This window comes from Stegodyphus dumicola, chromosome 3, assembly GCF_044657685.1.
Source record: "Stegodyphus dumicola isolate Sdum_Otavi_A_Nest chromosome 3, ASM4465768v1".
Lineage (NCBI taxonomy): Eukaryota > Metazoa > Arthropoda > Arachnida > Araneae > Eresidae > Stegodyphus > Stegodyphus dumicola.
The window spans coordinates 274,877,462-274,895,627 of NC_140770.1; the positions used below are offsets into that span (position 1 = coordinate 274,877,462).

At 32.7% G+C, this 18,166-nt stretch overlaps 1 protein-coding gene across 1 annotated transcript in view; it reads right to left on the minus strand.

The window, feature by feature from the left end:
- Positions 1 to 6,799, minus strand: part of LOC118183073 (uncharacterized) — a 342,207-nt gene extending 335,408 nt beyond the window's left edge. The window contains exon 1 of the mRNA XM_035352500.2: positions 5,873 to 6,799. Coding sequence (XP_035208391.1) covers positions 5,873 to 6,329 — 457 coding nt within the window. The 5' untranslated portion in view covers positions 6,330 to 6,799. The remainder of the gene's footprint in view (positions 1 to 5,872) is intronic.
- Positions 6,800 to 18,166: the final 11,367 nt, after the last annotated feature.

Genomic DNA, 18,166 nt, shown 5'->3' on the forward strand with positions numbered 1-18,166 from the left:
AACCCGTGACAGCAGACATTTAAATAATACGAAACATACTGCCCAGCTTCTCCTTAGCTAACTTCACTAACTCGGTAACTTATCTTTTAGAAAACTGACAGTTTTAAACGACGTCCATCACTTTTCTTATCCGATAAAACTCTTTCAAGTTTTCTGACCTATATTTTAACCTTTTGCTTATACAATTTCAATACACTTACTGACGCTGAATCGAAAATCAAATACAATAGGCTAAATCTACAATAGGATAAAAGGTGAAATTCGATGAAATGAGATTATTTTTATGAATAACATTCAGAAACAGGTTTATTCCCTGTCAAATAAATATCCCAAAGAGCTTTGGAACTTTGGAATTTGCATACTGATTCAAATCTCAAGAATCTTTTATGCACAAATTTTTAAAACAATTTTGGGCAAACAACGAAATATAACTTTTAATGCTGTCTCCCGGTTCCTAAACTTAAATTTTGGAAGTTTTAATACTCGTTGTGAAAAAAATAAAATTAGAAGTTTGATTCCAGAAGACAAAAATTGACCAGGCTATATCATTTTAAAAATTCGCAGTTTTTCGTGTCATTTTCAACTTGCCTCGCGGGATAGTAAGCTGAATTAGAATAATTCGAGGAAATAAATAAAGTGCAAAAAATATCCTTCGTATTTACTAGCGTGTTTTTCTCCCTTTTTCTTCCTATTTCAACTGTGGAATTCTTTTTGCTTAAACAAAACATTTTCTTGCTTGTGTGTACGTTTTGCAATGTTGAATTAAATCAGATATTTCCAAATAAGATACTGAAAAAAATCTAAGGAGAAAAATACTCGACAGAGAAAAATGTGGGAGTAAATACGCTATACCTCTCTCTAAAATAAGACAGAGTAAATAAGATAAAGCTCGCTCTAAAATACTCATTTATAACTTAGCATATTCATTTTCGTAACACATTATGACCCTTAAGATGTGCTTATTATACGTCCTGAGTTTCCAATAATTAGATAAAAGATCTGTCTTTCATAACCTCAGTTCAGAAAGAAGAGAGAGAAGCGGGTAAAGAACAGCAATGTGATCATCTTAGAAGCCTAAAATAAAGGATGATTTTAAGAGTTGCTATTAGTTTCAGCTAAAAGTTTCAAAAACGTTTTTAAAAAACTAATGAAAATAATAATACAAAACTGAAAGCTTTCAGATTTAACATTACGCCCAAAGAGCACGCTTTTTTAACTTTTTGTGTGTTATATTTATTTATTACAAATCATGTTTTTCGCACTTGAACCGTAAAATTCAATTCAACAGCAATATCGCAAGATAATTTTAAAATGAGCCTATCTTTAAAATTTCCGATACACAATCTCGCGCGCTGGAGATAAAAATATTATTTTTTTCGTACAGTGTTGCCATTGCTCGCTTTGAAATCTTGAGTTTCTTAATCAAAAATTCGCTTAAATTTTACAAAATATGAAATCGATAATAAAACAAATTCCAACTTCTATAGTCGGTGGAAGATTACGTTATTCAAAATTGGATAGCTCCAGGTACCGTTGTTTTATCACAGTGCGAGAAACATACATACATTGATGCAGATTCTTCATTATTTTATTTCTTTAAATATAACACAGAGAGATAATATTTGGTGGCAACAATTTGAAAAGTGAACCGACATTTATAGTCAATCAACGCAAAATGCCAAAACGAAATTAATAGCCCCTTTGGGCTAAGAAAATAAAATTTACTAGAAGATAGACTTCCAGATCTCTATATCCGATTTTTATACGTTGGAATGCTAATAATAACCATATACAGCATTAAAAATACAGGAAATCGTACTGGAAAACTCATTCATTATATGCAGGAGTTTGTTATAAACAGCTGTTTGTTATAACAGCATTCATTATATGCAGGAGTTTGTTATAAACATATATTATAACTGTATTAATCTTCCTAAATCAATCTCACTTTAACTTTCCTCCGCTGATAATAAAATAATTAATTTAGGAAGAAATGTATACTAATTCATATAAAAATATTGAATTCAAAGTACAAATTCAATACAGACTTTTTCAGTAATGACTTTATCTGCATAGATAGATCTGCATAGACATCTTCAGTCTGCTAATAAATAAAAAAATTATACTTTGACTAACTTTCTGTAGTTTCTATTTCTATTTTATTTTAAATTAAATGGAAATGTTCCGCAAAACATTATTGGCAACAATAAATGATTTATTATTTTTTATCAAAAAAGTGAGAATAAAGTATTGATAATGAAAACAAAAATGACCATGATATAAAAAATAAATAATGATAAAACGACAATAACAACAAATTAGAACAACAAAATTAAAACTATATGAAAGTTTTCAGATTTTATATTACACCCAAATGTTTTTTTTAACGTTTCGTGTGTTACCTTTAGTTATTAAATACCATGTTCTTCGCACTTAAATCACAAAATTCAATTCAACAGCAGTATCCCAAAATAATTTGAAAAGAGCATATCTTTAGGATTTCCGATACAGAGTCTCGTGCGCGGGAGATAAAAAAAAAGTTTTTTCCCGTGCAGTATTGCCATTGCTCGCTTTGAAATCGTTGAGTTTCTTAATCAAAACTCATAATTGCTTTACAAAACATGAAATAGATCATAAAACAAATTCCAAACTTGCATTTCCAGATGCCCATATTCGGGTGGAGACGTACTTTATTCAAAACTGGATGGCTCTAGGTGCCGTTGTTTTATCACAATTCAAGAAACATACATATATTTATGCAGACTCTTCGTTATTTCATTTCTTTAAATAAGGTAGAGAGTGAGAATATTTTATGGTACCAATTTGAAAAGTGAAATGCTGTTTATATTGAAACGCCACAAAATGTCAAAACTAAATTCTGATCTAACGACCTTCGGACTAAAAGTGGTGGATTATTATTTTTTTTTTTTTAAACTTAATTCCTTACTTTTTTACAAGTACCAACTAAAGTGAACGGTTTCATGGCGGAAATCTTATTTAAGATGACTACAGTTGAAAATGACCTGTATTTCCGAGAACAGAAATAAATATCAGTACTGAACATTTCCCTTCTACAATGACCATCGCTACAGGAGGTTAAAATCATTTAATATCTTCGGTAGTTATAGGAAAGATTCCCTTTATTTAAAACAATCGTGCAATTAGTGATTCAAATGGATGACTTATTTTTCTGACCAATTATTTTTGACTAAGATATGGAAAAAGCAATAATAATGGCAACGAAAAGTGATACTGATAACGAAAATAATGACACTACAAATTAAGGTTTAAAAAAAAACAGAATGTATATTATCAAAATAATATAGTGTTTCTGAAGTGTTTTATTAAAATAGTATAATTCTTTCTGTATTTATTATTAATAAATTAATTTTTGGTTTTGAATGTTTGAAGTTTTTAAATATTTTTTGAAATACTACAATATTTTGGGTATTCTGAAAAGTAATTTATTCAAGCAGCATTGTTATAAATATCACTGTATAAAATATAATAATTCTGGCTGTTGAGGAAAAATTATTAAAAATTTTATTTAAATTGATTCACTGAGAGCAGCTATAAGAAAAAATAAAACAAATTTGTATAAAATTTTAAAATTACTGCAGTCAGAGTACAACATCAATACCGAACGAAAACATTTTAAAACTTTCCGTCATGAAAAACTGCGGTATATGTTCGAAAACATGATTTATTCACGTTACTGAACTTCTAAAGTCAAAAATAAAACGAAGAATTTCAAAAATGCGCTGCAGCTTCCTTTACGAGCAGTTTGAATTTATGCGGAGCAAAAAATGACAGAACGCAATGTCTTTTCGTTTGATAATAAAAATTCTTGTAGAATCAATTTAAAAAAATCTGGATTCCATGTAAAATATTAAATAAACAATCTAAAGCTTAACAAAATAATAAGAAAAAAATTAAAGCTCCGTAGGTATTTGGGGACTATCTGCAAAACACAAAAACGTGAATCCGCCATCTTCGGAAGACTGCAACAAGTGGAATCGGTACTCAAATGATTGTCGCAATCCATAAACGTGTTTGCGAAAGAAAATTGATGCATTCTGAGAACCGCTTATGATTTTGTCTTTGAATAAAATGTTTTGAGATCAGTTGGAAAACATGTTTTAAGTAGAAACGAAATGCCTTTTATAGAATTCATTTTTCTAAGTAGTTTACCTGAACTCTTTCCAAAATTAGAAATTTATTGAGAAATAAGTAAAATTTGCATAAAGGCGTATAATATGTAAAAAGGCGAAAAATATGAAAGCGTATAATATGTAATTCGAACACTAAAGAGGTTACTGAAGAACATAACGTTCTAGAAATATGGAAAAACGGAACCCTTTTTATAAGTTGTGCACTCTCTTGTTCGAAGTATTAATTAAATTAGATTTATTCAAATTTTCATTAGAAAATATTCAAAGAATTGAACGTCCATTGCGATATATTTGAAAACAGAATGAAGAACGGATTTAATAAGTTTGCAAAGAATCTCAACTCAGAAATGAAACTAATTTCTAATCAAATATGCAAACTGAAAAGCAAAACGTTTGTTTGGCTGGATTTTTATGGATTATAGAAGCCTTAATTTATTCACATCGTTCATTTTGCTATTGCAATTACACTAGTGTTTTATTAATTGTTCAAATTTAACTGTGACCCGAGTTTTAGCTCTAGATGGGACATTTCGAGGGGAAGATATATTCAAATCTGCAAGTTTCCTGCAAAACTTCGGAACTTTATATTCTTCGCCAGACTTGGGCATTTAAGGGCCTCTTGAACGACATTGAAGATTTTTAAAATTTTGGAATTTTATATTATCCCTTGTGTCTTAATTTTTATCAAAGCGTTTTCATTTTTTTTCACATGATCCTGATACTAATCAAAAGGGATCTAAAAGTGAATTTCAGTATTTTTAATTTTTTTCCAGGAATCATCAGTCATTTTTCCAAAATAATGAAGAATTAAAAGTTTTAACAATACGTGTAAAACTCAATGAATAATATATTTTTCAGTGCAATTTTTCCTTTTTGTTTTGAATTCATTTGCCATTTTGTGTCTATTGATTACGCAATATAGTGTAGATTTCTGATTAAATTTTATGCTCAACGGACTATATAAATATTAAAAGCGTGAAAATGTACACCTTTATTTTAATTTTTTTAATGTATTATTTCTGCCACTGTTAAGTTAATTACATATTTATGAAAAAAGCATGGATAATGTGCATAGTTCTAAGAAGCTTTAAACAACAAAAAAAGAAATTTAAATTAAATTTTAAACAAAAATTAAAAATTGTGTTTTAAATTTTGAACAAAGACTAAATAAGAACATTTTTGTTTTAACGTTCCGTGTCCCATTAAGTATAGTGCAAAACTGTCCTCGAAAATTCCACCGAAAATATTTTGCCTTTTAACACACACAAACTGCATGGAAAATAAATGTCAAAAATACTACCAAACACGTAATGGTAGTAAAACTCACGGTTGAACTAATTCATTGGAAAGGGAAAAATTGCTTCGAAAGGGGAAAAAATAGCAACCTAGTAACGTAAACAAAGCAACAAATGGCAGTCTATTTTCGTTTCAAGGACCGAACTAAGTCAGGGATTCTCAAACTTTTTAAATTTTTTACCACATAAAGAAGGAAAAAATACATGTATCACCATGTACCAATATACGTACGAAAGGGGGCGCCATTTAGCATTCATTTAAATCTTTTGTGTATAAGTTCTACCAATCTAAAATAATGTAATGTACCATTATTGGTACATGTATCGCCAGTTTGAGAAACCATGAGTCGAGCAAAGCAAGAAAAAAGGGACATCCCATCGCGAAGGAAGTAGGTGAGAACTTACCAATTAAGGGTACATCGTAGCGATTGTTGTCTCGTCCTCTAGCTTCTCTTGATGTAGGGTGTGTGTCTACAGGGATCTGAGTCTTGGCCTTCGGCTTGGGTTGAACGTGTCCACCGTTTGGCGGAGGAAGTTTTTTCACTCTTCTGCTCCTGGATTCGCGCCGGGGCATCATCTCAATCCAAGGAATTCTGTACTGGTTGTCATCAGGTGGCCCTCCGACGGATTTCGAGCTTTTCGCATCGGTCGTCTCCAATGGATCAGCAACCCTGTTGTGCTGTTGCTGTTGCTGCATTTTGTGGTACATCTGGTTAGAAGGGGCCAGCGCCATGAAAAAATTACTGTGGTGGCTTTTTCGTAAAGAGTTACTATTGCTGTTGTCTTCATACTGCCCGCGGGCCGTCGTTGCCGTCGTCAGCAGTAGCAGTCCAGTAGTGAACAGAAGCGGAAGCAACGTCATTCTGGCACAGCTGCGTCTACAAATATTTTTAAACTTTTTTTTTAACGACTAGCTAAGTCCAAATTCCCAAATTTTCGGTACTTTTTCTTTTTGTTTGTTTCGGCTCAATCAAACAGGTGTAAGCAAATTCACGCGTTCATGGTCTAAAAATCCAGGGTTGTAACAAAGACGGTGCTAGAGGGTTGGGGGGTGCAGCGAAGCAAGGCGGTAGGTATCTTATAATATCGGCAGCAGACGACGAAAGAGAATGAGTTCGAGTACAGCGTCCGGCTAGTATCGTCCGGGAGGTTTTCGTCCGCTCCTGCTCTCGCGCCAGATCAGCGCCGTGTGCCGATTTTCCCTCAACCAAAGCGCGCGCAACTCGACAGTTATTGGTTCGTCGGGAAAGGTCAGCAGGGGGAGGAGGACGGGAAGACACCAGAATTTATTCGCCGGCTACGATCGCCCACGCGTTTTTCTAGCCCTGCCTGTCGTGCGGAGAGGTGCCCGCGAACATACACGTGACTACTGCGTCTGACAAGCGAATTTTGCGCGCTTTTATGAACCGTCGCCAGCGGTTCTTTTTTTCCTGCGGCGTGGTTTCGGTGTTCTCGACCTATTGTGGTTTCGGGCAGATGAGTAATGTGACGATCCGAATGTCTAGTTGTTGTTTCAACAACTCCCCTCTGCTTCAAAGGCTAAATAGTGTCATCATTAAAAACGAATGCTGTCACCCCCCCGGGGCGGAGTACGCAGTTCGATCGGATGCAACGATTCTTTGTGGTCACTTTTTCATGTTTCTGTCGCCGGTAGGACGCAGTGTCGTGGGCGGCTTTATTATTACTGCGAATTTTATGATCCTGTGTCGCTCGAACTCTTTACATGTCCCTCGTGTGCCGTAACATTTGTTTAATTCTGTTCAACCAGGACATAGATTCGTGCATTACGGTGCCGGAGTCTGAGTCTGCTCCTGTTTGAATCTCGTGTTTTACTTTAATTAGGGTCTTGGTAGCATATTATATGAAATCATATAACATTTTATTACGCGTTGCCGTCAGAAATACGTAGCACATGCTTGCAATTAATTTCTGTATGTTGATTTAATATTCTGCAGATACCGAAGAAATGTCATTTGAACTTCATTCATTATGTCCAAGCAAGTGGCCATTTACATAAATTATTTTCCATTTAGCTTAACAGATATTTTTATATCTTTCTCTGAAATATATATTTTTCCTCTTAATCTAAATTTCCAGTCAGTGTGTTTCCCCCCTTCCCGATTTAATTATTTTTTAAATATTTAAGTTTATTATAATTCAATTTTTCACTCATTACTTATTTATTATTATTATTATTTTCGATGAATAATTTTTATGAATAAAGATTTTTTTTATTATTAATCCTAATTTTTTTTTTCCACTCGCTTTCGACTCTGAGCGGCTAGATAGTAAGACCGCTGAATACGGGTAGTTCCGACCGGGTTACGAGTGGGAATTTTCGTGCTTATCTTCATTCGCAAATATCTAAAAGTGCTACCTCTCTAAAGCGAGGGAAGCCTTCGTTGAGGACTTTCTATGAAAAAAATGTCTCCTGTTCGCATAATATACAATATAAACCACAAAACCAAACCATAGCCGTTTCTACCGAGATCGCATCAGATTCGAATTCTTAGTATTTTAGTACAGCTTTAGGCCAACGAGATATGACTCTAATTTTGGTGATCCATGAAATGTAAATGTACGAAATTTGGTAATGATTTTTCTCCTATTGATCCTACATTAGTGTTTCCTACAATAACATTAATTAATTTTTTCTTATCTGTTCTTTGACGTGGATGCTTTTGAGGCATATGACATACATATATCATTTTGCTGTTAAATTAAAAATCTAAGCAATTATTAGCCCAAAATAGACGTTTGTTCCGAATGACATTTTGCGTCCAAACATTTAGATGTGTTCTACCATTTTTCAAATTGTGGTCACCAAATATTATCGACCCTATTTAAAGAAATTAAATAATGAACAATCTGCATGAATGTACGTATGTTTAAAAATGTAAAAAAAAAAAAGCAGAGGTACCTAAATCCATCAAATTTTGAATAATAGTCCTCCATTAAGCATGGGCACCTGGAAGTCCGAATTTTGAAATTCGAATTTGTTTTATTATCTCTTTCCTATTTTGTAAAACTTTGATACATAAATTAAACGATTTCAAAGTCAGCAGTGGGAACACGGTGAGGTATGAAACATTTTTTTCTCAAACAGGCGAGACTGTATATTGAAAATTATAAAGATATGATGATTTTAAACATTTTGTGATTTTGCCGTAGGATCGGATTTTATGTGGCGCAATGCCAAGAATGGGATATTTAATAAATAAAGTAAACATAGAAAATTTTAATAATAAAAAAGGCAAAATGTTTTGCACAGCCATTTTAGTAAGAAACCTGGACGTTTATATTATCAACTGAGAAAAGACAGGGGGAAAAAAGCGAAAAAAATAATTTAGGTTCCTAGCTTTTACATTACGCCCAAAGGGACTTTTTTTAACGTTTCGTGTGTTACCTTTATTTATTAAATATCTTATTCTTCGCTCTTAATTCTTCGCTCTCTAAATTCTTCGCTCTTAAACTATAAAATTCAATTCAACAGCAATATCTCAAAATAATTTTAAAATGAGCCTATCTTTGGAATTCCCGATACATAGCGCTGAAGACAAAATTTTGTTTTCGTACAGTGTTGTAATTCCTCGCTTGGAAATCGTTGACTTTGTTAATCAAGAATTATTTAATGTCTGACAAAATATGAAATAGATCATAAAACAAAATAGAAAAAAATAAAATTAGTGCTTACAGATGCCTATATTCGGTTGAGAATTACGTTATTCAAAATTTGATGACCGTTACTTTATCACAGTGCGAGAAACATACTACATATATTTATGCAGATTCTTCATTATTTAATTTCTTTAAATATAATACGGGGCTTTGATATTTGGTGGCAACAGTTTGAAAAGTGAATCAGAAAGTGGATCGACGAAAAATGTCAAAGCAAAATTAATAGTCCTTCTGGGTTGACGCCCTTTAAACAAATGGGAGTGAGGGGGGTGGGGAACCCAGAAAAACATTCTTTCAAACCAGTCTTTTCTAACATAAACTTCTTCTTTCTAACATAAAAAAATAACTTAATTTTCTTGCTTGCGACTTTCATAACTGAATTTTGTTTTCTGAAAGAATATTTAGAATTGCCCTTAATTTTCTTGCGCAGTCTCCTGCTTTGTGAAAGCAAATAATAATCCGCATACTTTAATTAAGTACAACTAAAGGAAAGCTTTTATACAATAAGCTTTTATTTAAAAGAGATATGATAATGAATGCGTTGAAAGGAGAAATAATGTATCATATAATTTAATGGGAAAAATAAATTAAATAATTTTATTTACAGAATTCATCTATAATTTTATATATGGAATTATAAAAGCAAGAAACCGCATGATAAATTTAAAAAGAAAATTGCTTATTCGTGTGATAATGCAATTAAGATAATAGATTTGGTTATTTAGGCTTTTATTATTTGCGACATAAAACTGTAGGTGAATTCTATACATAGAATTGTTCAATCCATTACTTCCATCAAACTTATGTGACACATTATTTTACTCCTTTAACTGCATTAAAGAGTATATTCATTTTAAAGTATAGCTTATTATTTAAAAACTTTTTTTAGCCCAAAAGACCTTAGCCCAGAGGAGCCATTAATTTCGTTTTGGCGTTTTGCGTTGTAAACTTTAAATGTTCGTTTCACTTTTCAGATTGTTGCCACCGACTATTATCGCCCTGCGTTATATTTAAAGAAACTAAATAATGAATAATCCGCATAAATGTATGTTTCTCTCACTGTGATAAAATAAGGTTACCTAGAGCCATAGAATTTTGAATAACGCAAGTTTCAGCCTGAATATGAGGATCTGGAATATAAAATATGGAATTTGTTTTATTATCACTTTCATATTTTATAAACCATTTATGAGTATTTTGATTAAGAAACTTAACAAATTCATAGCATGCAATGGCAACACTGTACGAACTTTTTTTTTTTTTTTTTTTTAATTTCCAGCACGCGAGACTGTGTATCTGAATTTCCACAGTTTTTTGCCTCAAATACACAGTATCAATGATAAAATGTTAGTTATTATTAAATCACAATCAATAAATAATAACAAAATTATGAAACAAAAAATAACATATTCGCAGAATGAAGAAATTGGCTCTAATGTTCAGTTTAAAAAACTGGATGTAATAACAACGTTACTTAATGAACAATTTATCTGAAGCTATTTTTTAAAATTTATTTCCGATGGCTAGGCAAAGAGTGACAATGAACTAAAATCTTATAAACAGAGGTTACAAATAACAGAACTAAGAACAAGAAGACCGAAGTCAACTTGAAACTAAAATAAGAAAAATGAAATGTCTAGAGTTCATCATTAACTGCACCAAGATTGCAAAATTCGTCATTAAACACACTAAACGTTGTTGTTTGACTTCTGGATTAACACTAAACGTTCTTTGCTCCATCTGCTTCAGGCTGAAATATTTTTCTCAATACGTAGAAAAACGCTAAAATATTTTTAAATCATTCTTTTTTACTTCCTTGTACGAAGTAAAAAAGGAAGTATTGTAATCGCGAAAAGTTTCAGGCAGCATATTTCAACGCGAATATCCATTTTCACCGCTATCGAATGCAATTCAACACGATATTCTTGCGTGACATCTGTACGTAAGGACAAGGATAGAGGACTCTTTTCCCCCCAAAAAATTGTAAAAGTAATTTAAAAGAATTCTAAACAGAATTTTTCGTGGCGTCTGTGCGTGCGTACGTATGTATCTCGCATAACTCAAAAACGAGTAGCCTCAGAACGTTGAAATTTTGTATATAGGACTGCTCTAACATGTAGATGTGCGCCTCGTATTTTGTTTGCAATCGCCCGCACCAAACGTTTAAAAAAATATATAAAAATATAAAAACTTTAAAAAAAATATATTTATATATATATATATATATATATCCACTCTGTTACCCGGCTCAGTGATCTCAGTTTCTTTACTCTTATATGTTTGTAAATTGTACATTTTTTGCTTTAAGAATGATTGAATTATGTTATTTTTATCTTCCGGTTAAGGTTTTTATGCCTATGAATCTGTATGCAATATTTTTAGAATTATCAACAATTTAAAAGTTGTTTAAGTGCCGTTAAGCCTAATAATTTTTTCCATGGCTGCCATTGCTGGTTTACATTTGAAACAACAGAATAACAGATTTTTTGCCAATCTAGAGAAAGTAAAGTTCGCAATAACAAAGATAACGCCTTCTTTTATTATTGCTGAATTAATTATGCTTAATCCATTCTGGAATTTATTCGAGGAAATAAGTGTTTAAGATTTATTTCATAATTTTTAATACAGTCATCTTGAGTTTTAATGTATTATTGCCTTGTCGGGGAGTGAGAACTGAATTAATTGATTGAGAAATACTGAGTCCTCTGTGAAAACTGTTTCTTTTTTGTTGTTGTTCTTCGCTTAATTTTTTATACATCGTTTTAGATTTAATGTAGCACTTGAATAGAACATGTGGCAACGATTAGATAATTCTTAAGATGATATAAATTTTGTGCATTCGGAGTTAAAAAATGAATGAAATGTAACGCTGTTAAGTGAACCTGGGGCCAGAGTGTTGCTATGATAAAAAAATATAGTGAATTTTAAAGAATGCATTTATTCTGTTGTGGTTTATGCGCTATTAACGAAGTAGATTTGAGTCAATCCAATAAGTTTAAATGAAATGCAAGAAAAAATGAGTATAATTTATTATTCCTTACAAGGAAGTCATGTTGTGCACACATCAGATTTTATTTTAAAGAAATCGACATGTTTGCTTTATAATCTGTAAAAATTTCAAACTTTACATCCGACAAAGTTTAGACGTTGAAACTGAAAAATCCAAAGCTTTAAATATTCTAAGAAATCAAAGAATTTTCAAAAATTCACAAATTAAGTTCTCATTCTTATATTAAAATTATTGAAAAGCCTTTTCTTCGCTTTATTTGATGGTTCAGGCACTAAACTTTTGATATACCTAGTTTGTTTTTGTTCGGACGTCCTGCAAAAATGGTTTAACCATTTTTAAACACTTAACACTAACAAAAATCACTTTACCACATTGCAGTGTCGACAAACTGTGTATTAACAAAATTTGATTTCGACAGCTTGTCAGGAAATAGGTTAAGAAGGAGTAGATAAAATCAAGAAGTAGGTAAATTCCACCCACAGTGAAACACTAAGAGTGAACTAAATAAAAGCTTACAAAAACTACTTAATTTATTCGACTTTTAATCCTGAAGAAATTGGGAGCTCATTAAAAAAATATACCATTATCCTAATTTGAGTTGTGTGCGCTTGCACTTTATACAAGAAACAAATATTTTCTTTCGGATAATGTTTTATCATTATATACATAGGCTGTTCACACATTTTTAGACGATGTATGTTGTACGATATTAGACGATGTATAGTCCGAAAGCACAAAAATCCATAGGTGACAAATCGGGAGATTTAGTAGGGATATCAGTGAAGGGTATGGCCTTGATACCAGTTTTTGTTCCATTTCGTTTAGGAAATTTACAGCGGATTTTGATGTATGACTGCTAGCTTTGTCCTGATGGAGTCTCACAGATGAGAGATTTAGTAGGGATATCAGTGAAGGGTATGGCCTTGATACCAGTTTTTGTTCCATTTCGTTTAGGAAATTTACAGTGGATTTTGATGTGTGACTGCTAGCTTTATCCTGATGGAGTCTCACAGATGGATGGCACTGTGGGTAAAGCGATGGTATTTCATTCAGAAAAATTGGCGATAAAATATGTTCCTGATATTATTTGGAGTTAATCTTGACATTTTTTGCACTCTCTTTATTTTTAACTTGCCATTATAAGAAAAACCAGCAACAATCATGAATCCCTTAGAAAAACTTTCTTTCGATTCTTTGAACCATGTACTTAAATTTTTTCTCCCATTTCATGATAATAAATGGCTCTTTTTTGTTATAATCATTTAAATACACCCATACTTCATCCATTGTGACAATTATTTTCCATTTTTCTGTGGTTAAGTGTTTCTCATATAGAATTCTGCAGCGTATCCTGCGTTGAGCAATATGCTTTGGAAGATGATGCACATTGCTTTTTTTTTCGCTTTCTTAAGATTTAAATCAACGTTTATCATTAGTGGATACTGAGCATTTTAATGATTTTGCAACTGTCCTTTGACTACGGGGAATTTTCGTTTGACATTATACAACGTACCTTTGCAATAGTCGAAGATGTCCGTTTTTTCCTTGGATACTTGTTTGGAATTTTTGTCCCACTTGAGGCTCCAATTTGACGTTTCCTTTTCTTTCTTGTTGATGATATTACCTATCAACGCTTTAGATATCACAAAACCACGACTCTCACATCGTTTTTGGATAACAGAGTATGCATATTTCGCTTCGTAAAAAGCGTAAATGTAGCCTTCGAACCACTGCTTTGTTAAATTCGCCATTTTGAATAAAAACAAAACTTTCAAGCCACAGACGATAATTTTGACTTTCAAAAACATAGTACAATTGCAATTACTTCTTTTGCAGCAAACGATTTTTTATTACCGCTTACCAAAATCGTCTAAAATATGTGCGAACAGCCTCTGTATAAAGGGACTTAAATAATGTTCCTTTTTTAGTTTTATGATTTCATTAACATAAACAGAAAATAAAATAATAAAATTTCAGCCTTTATAGAACTAAATTGAAACTACTGTTACATTTGTCAAGTTATTTATCGATGAAACGAATCCTTTTTATAATTTAATCGATACTGCTCAGTTGAATCAAAACGTTTTCAGCTTTTCACTGAATTTTTATTTATTTATTTATTTTTTTTTTTTACGAAATGAATTCTTTTTATTGAATCGACTTTGCTGATACATTTATCGAGTTGCTGGTTACTTTGCCCTTTTTTTACGTTGCTTTGAAATATGCAACACAATAAAAAGGCATTTCGATTGGTGGCCTTTTATTATTACTAGACCGCTTAAAATAATTTCCATGAAAAAGGAAAAATATGTATTAATCTTAACAGTGTCTGGCTAGTGTAATTTCATAAAAAATATATTTCTCATTAATAACCCATAATTAAAATGCATTTTAATTTAAATCTGTCCGATTAGAAAGTAGAAAAAATAATCTAAAGAACAGCGTTTATTTCTTTCAAAAACTGTTATGTGCCAGAGTCATGGCACCAAAAATGTTATGGTTTCCTACTCTGTTGACGTAACACTTAAAATTTTCTAACAACAGTAATAACTAATATCAATAAGCCCTGTACAATTGCGTTGTGTTTTCGGATTAACCCTGAAATCAATTTGAGAATGAGACGGGTGAAAATCATGAGCACACACACAAAAAAGAAATAAATAAACATTAACTGATCTAGAAAGGTGAGCCTATTTATTAAATTCTTCAAGATTTTACTTAATCCATTAATTCGTAGGCAATTTATATTCAATCAGAACTGTTAACATATTGATTATTACACAATGCAGAATTAAATTATATTCCAGCTGAACTGTAAAATATATGCATACCCCTACAGAGTAATATTACTTTTATCTTAGACTCAATAATATCAAACTATTATTTCTATTACATTCAGGTAAACATGATCAGATAAAACTTTGGATAAATTAACAATACCCTCCCCGGGGAGAAAAAAAAAGAATAATTAACAAGTTATACTTTCCAAAAAAAACATTTCACACAGAATAATACCAATGTAATTCAGGTTATTGCACATAGTAACTTTCTATTTTCAAAAAGAATGATTTAACCGGGTAATATGTTAATTAAAATCAGGCTATTACAACCTACTAGCAAGTTAGTCCCTAAGAGGAGCAAAGAAGCTCAAATAATGACACCTTTACCAATCAATCTTCACCATGAAAGAAATTCACAAGTTCAATTAAATAATTTAATGAAGAATATATTTCCTTAACCAATCTAACTAAGTTACATTCACTGTTTCAATTAAATAATTTAAATAAGGATATATTTCCTTAACCAATCTAATAATTTTACTTTATGGACAAACAAAATGATTTCATTAGAATTAGGTTAATTTACTGAACTACAAAATTTTAATTCAACTAATTATTTCAATCACTATTAACTATTTTAGTTGTTAGAATCACTATTAGAATTTTTCTTTTTTAACATCAGACCAACAAATAAAAGAAAACAAATAAAGACTTATCTGATGAATTACAGGCTGCAAGTGAATAGGAGGAGGAGAAATACCCTCATATTTTAAAAATTATCAAGATGCCAATGAGGACGGCTGCCGAGCGTGGTAGAAAATGAGAAGTGTTCATAGGTAGATGGATTTTCAATGGAGTCCAGAAGTTTCTAATTGATTTAGGATGCACTAAGGAGGTTCTCATTACTCTGATAGTTGATTTCCAATCCAATATTGAAGTTAGTCCTTGTTCCAGTTAAGTGATTCATTATGTAGTAGCGACCCCGGAGCTAGCAGTGACGGGGTTTCAGGCAGGGCGGAAAATAATTCTTAAAGGCGTGAAACATCGAGGCAGATGAAAACTCTATTCGTGGAGGAGAGACTCAAATTTTCTTCTTAACGGCACCAGTACTAGGCATCACCCTTCGTTGCATTTTTCTATTTTAATTATCTTTTGAGTAACTTACATATTCAAGCACTAAACTGATGAGACTATAATTTAGTCGAGGTCATGATGCATATAACTAAGTCCCTCGTTCAAAACTCAAGGGCAAGAAGCCCGTAGATCCAAAGGCGGAAAAATGCATTTTCCAAAATAAAATTCAGCTGCCAGCGAGTACAGCGTCCGATGGTAAGTCAAAAGTGCAAAAAAGTGACCTTGTCCCTCAAAACACCTCGTTAAAAGGGAGGACGCCGGACTGCCTAGTTGGCAAAACCCACTCTTCGCCGAAAGTTAAAATAGTTGCAACAACAGCATACCCTCATGTTATCAAACTCGCCAAAACCACTACTTTGAAACCTCAACGGAAAATCTATGTCGCCAAACCCTCGCCAAAAAAAACCACCTGTGACAGGGGAAATTAGGAATTTCAACAAACCTGCAAGGGTCCCAACGAAAGAACGCTGAAAACTCGCAAAAAGTGACTTTTCAACCGGAAAGAAGGCATTTCATCCCCCTTTAACTAAATCACAAGCAAACGAGGAAAAAAACTACTAATTAAAGCTCATAACTGAAATGCAATTAAAGTTAGAAAAACGAAAGTTATGCCAAATTAAAGAGCTAATTTTTCTGCAACTAATGATATTAAATACTAAGAAATCAAATTAATTTTTGACATGAAAAACTGAGTTTATTACGTAGAAAGAAATACTTTTTCATTGTTTGCGTGTACAAGATTGAAGACGCAGTTCGCGTAAACTCGGAAAGCCAAAATATATTACACTAGAATTAATAGGCCCAAAAAGAATATAACCAAACTTGTGTAGCTCAAATTTTGAATAATTACAAATTAAAATTTTGATTTTTATGAATCACTTAATTAAATTCGCTACACAACAAAACCTTGTTTTGCTGTTCAGTAACAGTTCAGTAGATTTAATTTGAAAATTAAATATTTTACGTATTTTGAATGGCAGCATGCTGATGAATGGAAGATAAAAGTAAATTATTCGAGGCAGAGGCAAATGCATTGCTTTCAAATAAGCGAATTTGTTAATTAAAACTAAAAGATAAATATCTTAACTTTGTCTAGCGGCAATAATCTGGTGAGCTCAAGATGTAAATATTTCATTTCGAATAGTGATTTGCAATATCAAATTCGGGCTTTGAAAAGCACATATTCCGGTTGACGGCCCTTTTTCACCGAATACTCTGCTTTCAAATAACCGAATTTGTTAATTAAAACTAAAAGATAAATATTGTTACGATTTTTTTCTTTTCTGACGCCGGTTGTTGGGTTTTTCTTCTGACACCAGTTGTTACGTTATTTTCTTCCTTCACGTTCTTACGGGGTTCGTGTGGATTTGGAGTGAATAACGACGACAGCACTTGGTGAAATATTAAAGCACACCTTATTTAGCCAGTACCAATCAGGACAGCTCCAAACTCACGTTACAGTCGTAGAAGAAGTACTATAAACACGCTGACACAATCAGCGACACAGCCTCCAGGCTATCACGCTAGAGACAGCTTCACGGCAAAGCACTAGAGTGCAGCTCCCGACTCTGCTTGGTCGTTCTCGGAACTCCACGTACTCTCGAGACTCTCCACGTGTATGCACTCGACAATACACAAGTGTATAGCTCTCGACTCAGCACAGTCTAAGACAAAACTCGACGATGCACTCGACGACCAACTAACTCTGCGCTAGACTTCGAGACACTCGCTTAGTGACTGATTATCAGCTCGCTATACGAGGCATACACACTAACTGACTGCGGAACAGCAGGGTTTATATAGCTATCGGCTTGTGTTCGAGAACATTCTGGGCTAAACCGGTAAGAATTCGTTCCAGAAGGTTCTCCATCCGTCCATGGTGTATCGCCAATTTTGTCGTCGAATGTGGCAACCCTGTCTTCCCCTGCCATTTCATGGCAACCCTAAAATTGCTTTGTGGGGAAGCCATTTTCCCGCGCCTGTACATTTCGTAACAATATCTTAACTTTTGTCGAGCGCCAGTGATCTGGTTAGCTAAACTTTTTCACTTCGAATAGTGTTGCCACTGTGCGCTTTCAAATTTTTTGAGTTTGTTAG